The sequence below is a fragment of the Myxocyprinus asiaticus genome, chromosome 3, assembly GCF_019703515.2.
Source record: "Myxocyprinus asiaticus isolate MX2 ecotype Aquarium Trade chromosome 3, UBuf_Myxa_2, whole genome shotgun sequence".
Lineage (NCBI taxonomy): Eukaryota > Metazoa > Chordata > Actinopteri > Cypriniformes > Catostomidae > Myxocyprinus > Myxocyprinus asiaticus.
This window is the reverse complement of record NC_059346.1, coordinates 41,757,077-41,773,067: the sequence shown is the minus strand read 5'-3', so window position 1 is coordinate 41,773,067 and position 15,991 is coordinate 41,757,077. Positions and strand designations below refer to the sequence as shown.

The following is a 15,991-nucleotide window of genomic DNA, read 5'->3' as shown; positions in this document are numbered from 1 at the left end:
GCAGCACTGGAAGGGTGATAACCCGATAGACGACAACTGCAAGGACTTGTGGGCATACTCGACCCAGACTAAATGATAACTCCAAGATGACGAGAGGCCACAAGCTACTGATTCACCCGCTCTGCTTGCCCATTTGTCTGGGGATGGAACCAAGAGGAAAACTCACCGTAGCCCCTAGATGTCAACAGAATTCTGCCCAAAAACAAGACGCAAATTGGGGGCCTCTGTCAGAAACCACATCGACCAGGAGGCCATGAATGCGGAAGGCGTGGTTTATGACTGCCACCGCTGTCTCCCTCACAATGGATACATTTTTTGGGGGGGGGGGGATTAAATGAGCCACCTTTGAGAACCGGTCCACGACAGTCAAAACATCTGTGTTGCCATGGTGGGGGGGCGATCCACTAAATCATCCAAAGGATAGATTCCATCCTGGATGCCATCGGAAAACCCATGCAAAAACAGTTCCCACATGGCGTGATCATTCCACTCACAAGAAGCAGTCAGGGTGCGGAACTCGCTTGGATAATCTGAGACTCCCGACCTTGAGCCGAGTGATCAAACACTCGGCGGAGCTCCGTGAAGAAGGTGTGAAATGAAGCGCAACAGGGATGTCTGTTGTCCCACATAGCGGTCCCCCATTCACCGGCCCTTCTGGCCTGGAGTGTGATTATGTAAGCCACCTTTATTGTCTCCGACGGGAAAGCAGAGGGCTGTAACGTGAAGAACAAGGAACATTGTGAAAGCAGGGTGCTACAGGACCCTGCCTCACCTGAAAACCGAGTTGGAGAAGGGATACAAGGCTCTGAGTGCCCAGAAACGTGGGGAACCAGCATCGGGAGTTTGTTGAACGACAGAGGTGAGCTCAGCGAGTTGCAACGACATAATCTACAGAGCCCAGTTAGATGCGGAGATTTGATCCTGCTGACGTCACAGTAAAGCTCCCTGCTGAGACAGGGCGGAGCGAAGGGTAGATTCCTCTGCTGGGTTCATACTTGGCTAGATTGTTCTGTCACAGAGCGAGAGTGAGACAAAGAGACCCAAGAGCAGAGAAACAGTTCAAAAAGGATTTATTAAAAATAAATAGCAACTTAAACTGTGCTGTCGAAGAATGGAGAACCCGGCACCGGCTGCAGTAACAGGGGGAGAAACTTGTGGATGAGTGCGCGCTGTGGCCGCGCCGTGGGCTGATCCGTGAATATTCTGTGAATAGTGTGTTTGTAGGTGAGTGTGCGCATCGTGGTAATCAGGAGCAGATTTGGGAGGAATCCTCCCTCCGTTGAAGCGTAGTGAGGTGCAGAGAACCAGCGCACAGCAAACTGGAAGGCAATCACTCTCCTGACACACGGGCAGAGACGAGGAATCCTCTGTTGAAGGCTCATGAGCGCAGTGAACAAGCGTACAGCAAACTGGAAGGCAACCACACTCCCGACACGCGGGCAGAGACGGGCAACCAAACAGATACACAAGACAGCACCAACTAGGCAGAGAGAGTGAGGTAAGTTACTTCACACCAAACAACAATCTAGTGAAGATATTGACAACACGATGGGATTAACCACGGAGTGGATCAGTGGAGAACCAGGCGCTGCTAGCATGCTAATTAGTGGCATGATCAGTGCTATCCTGGGAATAATCAATTTTCCCATGGAAACACTGATCATGCATGCCGGCAGCGCCTGCGAAACATGAGGCAGAGAAATAACAAACCGACAAACTCTCCGGAGCCGTGACACTAGTATGTCTATAGTATGTCGTCATTTAGATGGCTAAGCAAACATACAACTTGTGCACTATATTCCCAGTTTTTCTTCCCAAGTATTCAAACTTGGCGTGCCATAAAGTGCAATGTGTGAATATACGCAAATAAGATTTGAGATTTTGACAAATAACGACCTTGGTTTGTTCCTCACAAAAAGCTATTTGTAAAGCTTCAGAAGACTTACTGTATGTACTGTATGGCACTTGATTCATAAGGACTACTTTTGTGGTACTTTGCTAATGCTTTTTTTTAACTTTTTGAAGCTCGACAGCATCTGTCCCCTTTAACTTTCAATATATGGAAAAGAGCATTTTCACCCTAACATTTCCTTTAGTGTTCCATGGAAGTAATTAAGTCATCCAGGTTTGGAATGACATGGGGGTGAGTAAATGATGACAATTTTCACTTTTGAGTAATCCAACTCTTTAAATCAGTGCAATGTAGTTTGTTACTGAATGCCTAGATTTCTTAATTGGCTAAAAGACAAACACAGAAGGCATGAATCTTCTGAGATTCTTTCTCATTGTCTTTCTCTGACTATTTCTCTCCCTCTATCTGAGGAATTTCTTCCAATCAACATTTATTTTTCTATCCTATATGCAGTTATATAATCTCTGGCTGGTATTTTCAATGTGAAATCTTTGAGAAACTCAGGGCAATCTTGTTATGACATGATCAGTATCAAAATAATCACCAGTTATATTCTGTTCACAGGCCAGGCATCTTTCTGGCCAGCCAAACAGTATGGACAAACACAGTCCACACTCATTTCATAGCAGAGAAATGGCACAGTGTAGCCATAATAGAATTCAAATCATGTGAAAAGCCTGTTTATTTGCCTACAGACTAGCCATTTTTCACTTGACTCCATCTGACAGTAACATTGAAACACTGGCCTGTGTAGCAAGATTAACATCTTTACTGTGTTGCTGTTTTTATTGTTTGGATAACCTCTCTTATATTCCACACAGAACAACACATTTTATTGGAATCAGAAATAAGCATGTAGCTCTTTTTATATGAACAATACCCTTTATATGGTAGGAAAGAAAAGAGATCTCCTTTGTGAACCTAATTTCTCAATATTTTTTTTTTTTCCTAAACAGCAATACGATTTAATGTCGAGCAAATGGAGAAAAAAGATCCTAGTAATTCTACATACTATGTCTTCTCTAGAGTTTTAAAAGAGATCTCAATAATGTCACAAACTGTGCCCATATTTGATAAGATACCAAAGTTTGCAAAACCGAATTATCTGAGCTATGGTAGAAACATTAATTTTATAGTTTTATATTCTTACTGTATGCCAAAAATAGTCTCATTAGACATTAAGGGAGTTCATATAGTGTGTGACAATAGGAACCATATGGAGCACAACAAAATATTCAGCAAGTTCTCATTTCGTCTAATAATTCTATTTATAAACAAGGCATTATCATTTAAAACTCAATAAAGGGGGGCCTGGGTAGCTTAGCGAGTAAAGACGCTGACTACCATCCCTGGAGTCGCGAGTTCGAATCCAGGGCATGCTGAGTGACTCCAGCCAGGTCTCCTAAGCAACCAAATTAGCCCGGTTGCTAGGGTGGGTAGAGTCACATGGGGTAACCTCCTTGTGGTCGCTATAATGTGGTTCTCGCTCTCGGTGGGGTGCGTGGTCAGTTGGGCGTGGATGCTGCAGAGAATAGTGTGGGGCGCGCTATGTCTCCTCGGTAATGCACTCTACAGGCCATGTGATAAGATGCACGGGTTGATGGTCTCAGACGCGGAGGCATCTGAGATTCGTCCTCTGTCACCCGGATTGAGGTGAGTCACTGCCACCATGAGGACTTAGAGTGCATTGGGAATTGGGCATTCCAAATTGGGGAGAAAATGGTAGAAAAAAAAACACAAAAAAAACTCAAAGAAACCTGCAGAGTAACCATAGCAACCAACAGTGTGCATTCTCTCCAATTAAGTGGCTTCTCTGGTAGTTCTTAGTCAAAGGATTATCAGGAGGTCAAATTGACCATTGACAGACCGAGAAGAACACCTAATTAAAATTAATCAGTGGGACCAAGTATGGTAAAGTTTAAGGCAATTCAATAAACACAACAGATTAGATTAGCAGAAGTTTGAATGGTGTTTTCCTGATGTTGTATCTTAAGGTCATTTGCTTAATGTGTAGTAGTACATTTTAATGATCTTCTGGGAATGGCCGATTATTGTTTTTCACTTTAATTTTAACAATAGTATTGTCTTGTTAAACAAAATATATTTTCACTGTTAACTATTAAGTAAAATTAATACACTTGACCCCTTTAAGAAACCTGCTACTGTTTAATGTTGGCAATAGTCACAGTTTATTTTTATAGTTATGGAATGGTTTTATGTGTGTTTAAATCTGACCTTTAAACTAATGTGTTTCTATTAATACTAGCATATGACTCCACCCTAGAAAAACAGCTGAAGCGCTGAAGCTCAAAGATACGAGAAAAGGCGAGAACTGCGGTGTGCCCTGTGAGGTGACATCATTTGTTTCTCTTGTGGAAAAAGGGTTGTTTGCCTTGCATGAGTCAATTGGGAGTTATTATAAGTATTGCTTTGAGACAGGATGAAGAGACGTCTTCAGTTATAACTACAGGGACGACTGGGCCGAATCTGAATGTATCACAGCATGTGACCTCATAAGCACCGAGGGGCTAAAAATAGCAGCTCTTCCCAACTTACAAATAACAGCCCCTGACTGTGTAAAAAGTGGAAAAAGAGGGAGTCTGACAGCGCAAAAACCCTTATATACGTACAATAACAAAGGAAAGGAGCGGCAATCAGTTTTTGGTCAAAAAGATGGACAAAAAGTGAGTATTTATGGTTGTGGGTTTTTGCATGAAGTGCTTGCATAAAACTGAACTTTATGAGCAAGAGAACTTCTATGAATGGGCAATTCCATGTTTTATTACATCATGCCCTAACCAGGCGCAATACAATAAAGCGATGAATGATAAAGCTATCTCTTCCATGTAAATCTCATGACCGCAACAGGACATTTTGGCGATTGCATGGTTTTTATTCATGAGTAGCCAGACCTTTGACTAAATGGCAAAGGGTCTGGACCACACTGCAGCTTAATCTGGCCAATAACTGTCCACTTAGACAGGAAGAGACCGTCTGACCAACATGTAAAGTGACCAATCACATTTTGATTTTTTTTTCTTGCCATTTAGGGGTGGGCTTATCTGAAATGGAGAACACTTCAATAATAGAAAAAAAAAAATTCAAAAAATGACAGCAGTCTCCACATGGGCGGTCTGTGGGAATCATCTGAAGCTGAGACTTATGCTGTCCTCACGTGCTATCAGAAATATCCTACTCGGATGTTGCAAATGAATGCCCCCTTAAGCCGTATTTTATACATTTTTCCATATACAGCTACCTAGTTAGCGTTTGTCATTTCAATCATATCCTTTTATGTATATCATTAACCATTTAATGCATATTGAATTTTTACACAGAAAAAAAAAGCATGTATTTGGCCAAAATCCCATTATCATCAGCAAGCTGATTAACATGTGTCAAAATAGGAGTTCTCCAAGAAATATGCAAGTATGAACATGCCATTCCTCCATGTTTCCTATTTTCTTCGACAACAAAGCACTTGAACGTGATGCACTTGAAATTAAGACTTCAGAAGTAGGAAGTAGGATAATTCCGATAGCAGGTGAAGGCAGCATAACATTTCTGTCCCACGCATCAGGAAATCTCATTGGTCCAAAGACCTGCTCCATGTAACTGCACATTAAACATCAAATAAGTTTGTTCTAACTAGCAATGTTTGTTCCGCAGCACAAAACATTTTCGCTTTCAGTGTGGACAGACAAATTACTTTTCTCTTGTCACATTATGCCAGTTTAGGACACAGTGATAGTGTGTGTTTGTGTGTGTGAGCATATTCACAAACTCACAAATCTCCATGCACCAGGCCATAAACACTATGAATACTCCATCCATAACCTCCCAGCAAGACTACGACCAGGACGATAATGACCAGAGCAGGAAGTCCCCAGCTGAGCAGGAAGTAGAGGAGATAGTGTCTCTCTGTGTGCTTGTCATTCATTACCAAAATCTGCCAGAAGTTTATGGCCTGGAAAAGACAAGAGAATTGTTACTATATGTAGTGGAAAAATAATGACCTGGGTTAAAAAAAAAATAGATTCTTAAAAAAGGACAGTTTAATAACATTTGATAATCTTGCTAAAAAGACCAGCATGACTTGACATCATTAGGTATCTTTAAGAGTATTTTTAGTTCACCCAAAAATGAAAATTCCCCATCGTTGTTCCAAACCCGTATGAATTACTTTCTTCCATGTAAGATGAAAGGAGATGTTAGGCAGAAAGTTTCTCCATTCACTTTCATTGCACCTATTATAAATACAATAAAAGAGAATGATGACTTAGGTTAGCATTCTGCCTAACAACTGCTTTATCGATGGACTAGGATGAAAAGGGATGAACTATTCCTTTAACTAGCTTAACTAGCAAGACTTCCTTGATTTTACCAGCTAAGTTTGATCAAAACCGCATTAAATATAGACCAGCCTACACCAGCATTGCAATTCATGCTGGTCTGAGCTGCTCTTTTCAGCAGGGAAGACTTGGCAGCAAGAACCACTAAAAATAATGGACATCTGCTGGTGATATGACCTCAGCTAATTCATTTATCTAGTTTTGCATCAGTTGTTAGTGCTATCAAGAACATATAATACCCCAAACGTTCTCCCTTATTTAGTCTACTTCATTTTAGGTGGTGAGGTTCTTAAACAGAGATTTCAAAATCAACATCAACGATCAAACCTTGAGGTGGCACTTTCATCCATCATTATTAGCTCCATAAATGGATGGGAATTGCTGCAGCTCTGTTTTGCTGTGCTTGGAACTTGGATAAGAGATGAAGTGAAAAGAGAAACTGGCAGGATGCTGTATTAGCTTTTGGGTGGCCACGACGCAATCCCTCTCAGGTTTCTTTGTAATTATGGAATAGGCTGGCACCATGCCATAACGATTCCCCTGTCTCTTCACTTCCATTGATCCAAGGCTTCAACCATGCCAGTATTTGTATTCTCTGGCAACTACTGGATAGCTATTTTAGCACAGGCTGATACATGAGTCCCCATGCGTAGGAAGATACTCTGAGATCAATAGTTTTCATTGATAAAGTTTTAGAATAGTGAGAGAGACGAGATCTCTTCACTACACCCATTGAGGAGAGAGATAGAAAGACAAACACACTGGCCATGTTTACATGCACTTAAGGAAATGGTTTTGTGGCAGGGCGGAGGGCGGGGCCGGGTCATGATTCTGCACACTCGGCCCCTAATTAGGCTGATTAAGCCTGAGAGGGATAAGGCCAACCGGAGATGGCAGTGCGAAAGAGAGAGAGTTACGGAAAGCTGTCCGACACCTCCGTGTGTGTTTGTCTTTTTGGTTCAGTTTATCATTAAACCTTTATTTATATTATCAAGCCGGTTCTCGCCTCCTCCTTTCCATTGAATGTGTTACAGGTTTATTCCAGGGTTTCTGCAATAAGCGGAGTTCTGGAATGCCACGTGCCACTAACACAATGCTAGGGTGCTGCAACACAATCGCCAGGGTGTTCTGAGTGGGTTCTAAGGTGTTGCTAGGTGGTTGTTAGGGTGTTCTGGATGGTTGGTAGGTGGTTGTTTACTGGTCCAAGTCAAAGGACTCTCAAGTTTCTGAGACATTCTGGTCCCTAGATATGGCTTGGTTCCCTCCTTCAGTGTAAGTCTATGTAGTTTTTTCACCTGTTTATTATCTGCCACACAAAAATTGTAAGTCTGATTGCTTCATTAAGTATTAACACATCGCCCCTCAACAATTGGAAGTAATATGTGCATATTATAAACGGTATAGGACACGTTTCACACCCAAATGTAATGCTTTGGGGTTTTTTTCCTCTTTTTTCCCCAAATAGCTAACTATGAGCGACAGTCAGATATAGTGATGCTTTCCTCAGTATAAATGTGTAAATGAAGCAACAATTATTTCTTATCAAATTATGGAACATCTCATCTGAAGTTGTACTTAAACTAATAATTTGCCAGCTAAGACTGTTTTGAGATAAATACAAGCACATGTGCAAATCATTCACTCCAGGATACAAATACTTTCCAGTCTGAATCATGATTTACCTTTTCCACCAAAACAAAACATTTGTGATTGATTCCATGTGTGTTTTCACAAACTCACACCCACCTCTGCACCCACACAATTGTACACAATTCATTTTGGTAATTAGCTGTCACGTATTTCATGTAATCTTTTAACGCCAATACATCTAGCACCAATAGAGATTACTTCCTCTACGTAAACAGCTAAACCCCTGGTGTTTTCTTTCCCTCGCCTTCATTGAGGAAAAGAAGATAATCCCACTAGGAGAGAAAAAAAAAAGCCTTTGATTACAAGGTTTAATTTAGGTGAGAGGTTTCTCATGGGTCAGTGCTCAGTTCTGCACCTTTTAAAACTGAAAAGAAAAATCCCACTAACACATGGTCCCAGATGTTTATGTTCGGTGTGTTTTTGAGGGATTAAAAGCAATATTCTTTTCTCCTTTCACTGAGCATGTTCTGGCTAAATCCTGTTTTGCTTCTGGAAGCCTAACAGAACAAGACGAACTTCACAACTATGAGTGAGTTGACTTCCAGGGACAGCTTTCTGTGCTTAGCGGGGATTAGCTCACAAAGGAAAAGAGCCACAGAGCAGGCAAAAGGGTAAAAGGTCCAACAAGAGTTATATATGATGGATTTTCTAAGGGTCTGTTTACAGTTATTGGAGGCATGTTGGAACACCTGCCTGACAAAGAGAATTACACGTACTGTAGCTGCAACGTCATGCAGCATGTTATGTAAAAAAAGTTTCCTAACGAAATGAATTATATGTAGACCCATTTATCAACTGACAATGGAAAGTTATCATGGTCAAAAATGAATTGTCTCTATTTATCAGCTAAAGTTTTGTTCTTCACATATTCCTTCTCTTTCCACAGACCAAAAGAGTAGACATTTTAGACATTATGATGTTCTGAGTGGTTTTAATTCATTGTTATGCAGTTGCTTGAGTGTTCTGGGTGGTTGCTAGTTGTTTTGATTACTGCCTCAAGTCAAAAGAGCTTTGACACAAGTTTCTATGATATTCTAGTCACTAGATATGGCTTGGCTTCCTGCTTCAAAATAAATTTACAGGATTTTTTTGTGCCATTTTATCATTTTCTAGACACATTCACATTCAATATCCAATTGCTTACTAAAAAGAAATTGTTGTGAGTCGAGTTAACAGAAGGTTAATACTTAGGGTTAGCTGTTTAGAACAAACCCCTATCCCTAAATATGACAAATAATAATAGTGATAGTCAAGTGCCACCAATCTAAAAGTGCACCGCTTTAGGGCAAACTGGCAATGGTCAGATGATCTAAGCAGCATTTGAATCAAGCTTCCTGTTTATGGTGTGATTTTCTGTCTAATGTGCAATAATTTAAAGTCAAAAACCAAAGGCCTTTTGAGATTACTTAAAAATATCAGAAAGAGAAGCTGAACCACGACACTGGGTTTTGGATTAACTTTTTGACTTATGAGTTTTGTTTAGCTTGAGGAAAACTCATTGTCGGGCAGTCTATCGTGTTAGGGCAACCACACATTGACAAAGAACAGAATGGCAGTAAAAACATTTATCAAACATAGTGTGTGATTGATGAAATAGAGCATTTACTATTTTTTTTTTTTAAGAAGCTAATGCTCTACACAAGTCAACTTTCTATATCGAAACTTTGTCACACCTTAAACTCGCCTGTAGTAAAATATTTCCTCTGATTTATTCTAGTTGTGGCATTTTTTTAATTTTCAAAGGACAATTAATGTAATGAAAGTTAAAGGAGAGTGAAAAAGTATAATAAAAATATGTTTAAAATAAATATATGTGAAAATAAATTTAATAAAAGTGAAAAATTACGCACTGACTATTGACCAGCAAATCCTGTTGGAACTTCTAAATCTCACAATCTCACCACAAATATTCTCTCCACTGCTTACGAAGTCAAATGGATAGTTCACTAAAAAACTAAAATTCTGTAATCACTTTCTTATTCTGATATTGTTTGAACCCATATCACCTTTTTTCTTCTGTGGAACACAAGATGAACAAAACAAATTTGGTTCTGCCTAAACACGTCCTGTTGTGTTTCACGGAAGTAAGCAAGCCATGCAGGTTTGGAACAACATGAGGGTGAGTAAACGATGACATCACTTTAAACTATCCCTTTATGGATCGACTTCACAATAGCATAATGTAATTATTAACTGAAGAAGCTGAAGTGAATTTGATTCCTGAAGTGTGACTATGGTGTACCAAAACCCTCTGGTGTACAAAAGTTCCATTTACCAAACAAAAAAATAAATAAAATAAAACTTTTACCTGTATGAGCATCCAGCTGAACTGGCTGAGGTGGAAATAATGGAAGAAAAGTCCAAGAGCAGCACAGCTGTCCTCTGAAAACATCTGTCCCCGGAACGCAGAAACTAGGAAACAAATCTGAGAAACACACAGTGACAGAAACATCAACAGGGGCCCCGGGCTCCTCAGACATTCAGTACACACTCAGCAGAAAACACACTCTCAGATGACGCATACACAGTTGTTTAGCATTCATTTCTACCTCTCCCAAGTCCTATAGTCCCTGGACAGAATCTCAGAAGTCTGAGGCCATTCCTGAATTATTTATGCTTATAATTCTTTTCATGCATTTTTAAAGAGCTCACACTGTCAGATACATCTCCACCAGATGTCTGGAAGACAGTTACATCACACTGCAGAATGAAGAGCCCAAGTAAAGGCAACAGCTGATAAATGTGTGTGTATGTGTGTGTGTGTGTGTGTGTGGGCGGGTTTGGGTGGTTTACAAAGGCATTTTGTTTTGGTTACAAACTGGTAATTACAAAGGTATTATGCTATAAATGTGGTTTGAGGACATTTCTAGTGTCCCCATAATTCAAATCGCTTTAAAAAAAGCATACTAAACGATGTTTTTTTTTTTAAATGTAAAAATGCAGAAAGTTTTTTGTGAGGGTTAGGTTTAGGGGTAGGGTTAGGGTTAGGGGATAGAATCTATAGTTTGTACAGTATAAAAATCATTATGCCTATGGAGAGTCCTCATAAGGATAGCCGCACCAACGTGTGTGTGTGTGTTTGTACTTCATGTACTTAGCTATAGTCTGGGGACAAAATAGTCCCCAAAGTCTATGAAAAACCTCCCTTTGGAAAACTTTTGGGACATCTGATTGTTGGAAAACTGATTACAAAATAAATCAAATAATGCTAATAACATAATAGGATTAGGGTTTGTTTATTTAGTAATTATAATTAACCTTACATAAAAAAACAAAAAACAATACAAGTCCATTGTTTGTCCTCTATAGCTAAGTATACACATCATGTGTATATCTACATGACTATAAGATTCCGACTGTAAAAGGAATTGACACAAAGTACTTACAAATAGTTTAGCAGTTTATCACTAATACACATCTGAAATCTTACTTGTCCCAAAAGCTACCATCTGGTAAGCGTTTAAAATTATCCAAACCAAGACCAACAGGCACCTGCATACATCCACACTCAACCAGGACCTCAACAGTAAAAATAGTCTCCATAAAATCTGCACATTTACACCCATACATTATATATTATATACACTGTACAATACATATTGTAATGGGTTTATTCTATAGGTAAATGTACACTGTAATGTGTTCATGTCTCAATGTATTTATTTTAAATGTCTACTGTTGCATGTACATTTTATTTATTTATTTATTTTTATCTAAAGTAAATGTTGGTACTTCACACGCACTGGTCAGTAACATAAATTCTGATATATTATAATGTCATAAAAGTGCATCTCTATTGATTAAATCTTGCCCTGCCTGATACCTTTTCTTACATAAAGGGCAGGAAGCCAATGTCCTGGGAATAACAAGTAGAAAAGAGAGAGCATAGAGGAGTAGCAAAGAAAAGAGAGAGAGAGAGAGAGAGACTCAAACCTATTTTTCTTCTCATCTTATACTTCATATAACTACTATGCCAATGCAAAAAGACCCTTTACCATATTTACACAGAATGATTTGTAAGGATCAGGGGCTGTGGTAAGATATCAGGGAATGCCAAACCATATATTCCCTTTTCAAAGAACTTTATCAACTTCATTTCTGTCTATATAAGAGAAGCAATTTGTCCCACGAGCTGGGACTATTTCAAACCTATCAGCTCACATCATAAAATATTATGTGAATGATGCATTGAAATTTACTAGCCTAAGTATTTGCATGTCTAGTCAAAATGCTCATGCCTAAATCACTTTTTTCCAGACTTTTTTCCCTTTTTACCAGTGCTGGGGGTAATGGTTAAAGGTAACACACATTTCATATCAGATTAATTTAGAGTAATTAGTAAAATAATACATTATTTTCTTTTTTTTTTTTTTTACCTTTTGAATTGACCCAATAATTACCAGTTATTTAAAAAAAAAAAAAAAAAAAAAAAAAAAAAACATACTTTTCTACATATTTAATTTGTTTACTGACAAACAAAATTGAAAACCTCTCCCGTCCCAATAACATAAATCACACAGTCCTACACAGTGCACTCGACACGTTTACACTGCACAAGTAGCGTATTAAAATAATTACAATGTATTTGCAATGTAATTACTCTTGAAAGAGTACCACAGTAAAAGTTACTTATAAACGTAAAAGCCTAATCTCATGAAAATTACGTGACTGTGGTGACAATTTTACAGAATGATATGATGTGGTTCATTACACTTATGAAGTTTTTGAGGTTAAAAAAAAAGACCACCCAACCCTAAACCTTCAACCTAAACTTTAACCGATATTTGTCTTTAAAACAAATGTGAGATGAAAAACGGAATTTCTGAAGCAACCACCAGTCATTTTGTGTTGCTTCTATGACACTTCCGGCTCATGTATTGTCTCTGCGTATATACTGATCTTCATGACTCATGCACCGTTCCTTTGCATCGGAAGTGCATTCCTCTATCAATTCAGCTTCTGCAAATTTGATCACACTCAAATAAGCTTGTAAATTTAGGTAGATATGTAATGCAAATGTTAAAACGTCATTAGATAACATTGTGTCAGAAACAGGGCAAAGAGTAAGTGATTACACTGTAACTGAAAATCTGCCTTTGCAATCATGATTTATTTAATGCGAGTAGTCGTTGTTGTAGCACCTCGTGTTAATTTCACAAGGAAAGTGCTGCGATACGTACATTGAGGCACATAAAAACATTTAGCAAAAATGTATTTATGGTAATGTCATTCTATGAGACCAGGATGAAAAGTACCGTTCGTCAACTTTGTTTTTATATTGATAAGACGAGAACAGTGACGTGTGAGAGGGGGTTTGTGGGATGGAGAAAAGACACAATCCATGCTCAAACCTGCACCCACAAGAGAGCACTACGACCCTTAAATGTCTACAGCATGTGTACAACTATGCAACAGCTATGACAAATTACTTGAGGATTTTTAAAACCTCAGCCTCAGTCATCATAAGCACTTCAGCATGGACCATTTTGTCATTTTCTGGTGCTTATGATTAATGTATTTACAAAACAGACCATGGGACAAACAGACAACCTCCACAACTGTGTAGGTCCAAATATAAAAAAGAAAAAGGAGCTGTGTACAGCAGGAACAGCTGACCTTGGTCCTCCTGACAGCATGCTAATAACAGTCTGCTCCTAGTATCTAATAGCTGCTCTTGTTTAAAGCTAACCAACTGTATGACAAGGTATAATCCAATTCCAAGGGCCAATGTACACTTCAGGAAGACTGCATATTAAACTCAAACAAAATCTCACAGAAAACCTTACCAAACAAAAACAACCGGATAGTCTGACCTTGCCTATGCCCTCACAGACCTGTATTTGTGGAAACAGAAAAAATTGGCAGCACTACCAGCTTTGCTCAGCAGTGCACAGCTCTCATGTGGAGGGCACTACATAACAGTCTATGAACACTGTGACCCTTTCAATGCAAACAATAGGGTGTTTCTCAACCCTGTTGGAAAACCCAAGTGAATGGGGTTTTTAAGGAATCAGTGCCTTTGGAAAATCCGTCCTTCCTGCTGAATAAAGGAAAATGTAGGGTCATTACAAACGGGATGGTATTAAATTAGTTTTGTTGGTATAAACGTCACGAGGGGATGGGATGCTGTGAGAGGCAGGTTGCAAAGGAGGAAGGAAAAGATGGCTGGGACATCCGCAATGTGCAGTGTCCAACAGGTGCATGCTGGGAAGGGTGATTCTGGGTAGTCGTGAGCTGGTGGGTTGATTATGTGTTTATGCTGCAATACGTGTGTGTTAGTTAACAGGTCATGGTGCAATCTCATATACAAATAAGCTAAAATGTAGGCTCATTCATGGTCCATGTCACAATTTCAGTATTTTTGACCTACATTTGCTTTGCACAATGGCAGATTATCATCTGTAGGAGAGTTTATGAACACAAACAATAAAGATTACGAAACCATATTGGGTTTGTGTGACATTTGCACTTTGAGGAGGACTAATATGAAACAAGCCCAGGGGAAAACAAAAACCTAAGTGGCAGAGTAAAGCAAAAGGAAAAATAAATAAATAAATAAATAAATAAATAAATAAATAAATAAAATATAAAGTAGGGTACAACGGGACTAAACCCCCCCCACCCCCCACACACTAACTAAAGTTTCCTGATCCGTGAGGTCACCACGTGCAATGCCTAAAGGTTGATTTCGAGGTAATTCAATCTAACATCAAATAATGTTTAAAATGTTACAAATGTATGTAGCTAACACTGCTGAAAAGATCAGCATTGCTGCTCACCAGCTTAAGTTGTGTTTTGGGTGCTTTTGTTGAAGATGACTAAATCACATATTTTTCAATTACTGTCCATAAATTGAAGTGATAGTATTTGGGGTAAAAAGCCCCTTTTGTTGCAGGAGTTTATGGTCCCCCCTTGAAAACACCTGCTTTTAACGGAGTAGTTCACACAAAAATTAAAATTCTCTCATCATTTACTCACCCTCATGCCATCTCAGATGTGTATGACTTTCGTTCTTCTGCAGAACACAAATTAAGATTTTATTTTTTTATTTTTTTTTATTTTCTCCCCAATTTGGAATGCCTAATTCCCAATGCGCTCTAAGTCCTCATGGCGTAATGACTCACCTCAATCTCAGTTGCCTCCGCGTCTGAGACCGTCAATCCACAGCGGAGACGTAGCGTGTGTGGACGCTATTCTCCGTGGCATCCACACACAACTCACCACACGTCCCTCAGAGAGCGAGAACCACATTATAGCGATTACGAGGAGGTTACACCATGTGACTCTACCCTCACTAGCAACTGGGCCAATTTGGTTGCTTAGGAGACCTGGCCGGAGTCACTCAGCACGCAGCATGGCCTGTATTCGAACTTGTGACTCCAGGGGTGGTAGTCAGCATCAATACTTGCTGAGCTACCCAGGCCCCACCTACAAATTAAGATTTTTAGAAGAATATGTCAGCTCTGTAGGTCCATACAATGCAAGTGAATGGATGCCCAACACAAGGCAGCATAAAAGTAATCCATCCATCCAGACTCCATTGGTTAAATCCATATCTTCAGAAGTGATATGATAGGTGTGGGTGAGAAACAGATCACTATTTAAGTAAAATTTTGCTAGAACTTCTTATCACTGCCCAGTAGGGGGTGATATGCATGAAGAATGTGAATCACTAAAAACACAAGAAGAATGTGAAAGTTGAGGTTGACTGAGCAGGGAGGAGAATTTACAGTAAAAATTGACTAAAATATAGATCTGTTTCTCACCCACACATATCAAATCTCTTCTGAAGACATTGATTTAACCACTGGAGTCATATGGATTACTTCTATGCTGACCTTTGTGATTTTTGGAGCTTCAAAATTTTGGCACCCATTCACTTGCATTGAATGGACCAAAAGAGCTGAGAAATTCTTCTACAAATCTTCATTTGTGTTCTGCTGAAGAAAAAAAGTCATACACATCCGGGATGGCATGAGTGTGAGTAAATAATGAGAGACTTTTCATTTTTGGGTGAACTATCCCTTTAAGTGGGGGAAATATATTTGTTCCAAAGAATGTTCAAAACAGGCTCACA

At 39.3% G+C, this 15,991-nt stretch overlaps 1 protein-coding gene across 1 annotated transcript in view; it reads right to left on the bottom strand.

Moving 5' to 3' along the window:
* Positions 1-15,991, bottom strand: part of LOC127420663 (adhesion G-protein coupled receptor V1-like) — a 213,783-nt gene that overhangs the window by 44,728 nt on the left and 153,064 nt on the right. Inside the window, 2 exon segments of the mRNA XM_051663101.1 lie at positions 5,701-5,879; positions 10,223-10,339. Coding sequence (XP_051519061.1) covers positions 5,701-5,879; positions 10,223-10,339 — 296 coding nt within the window.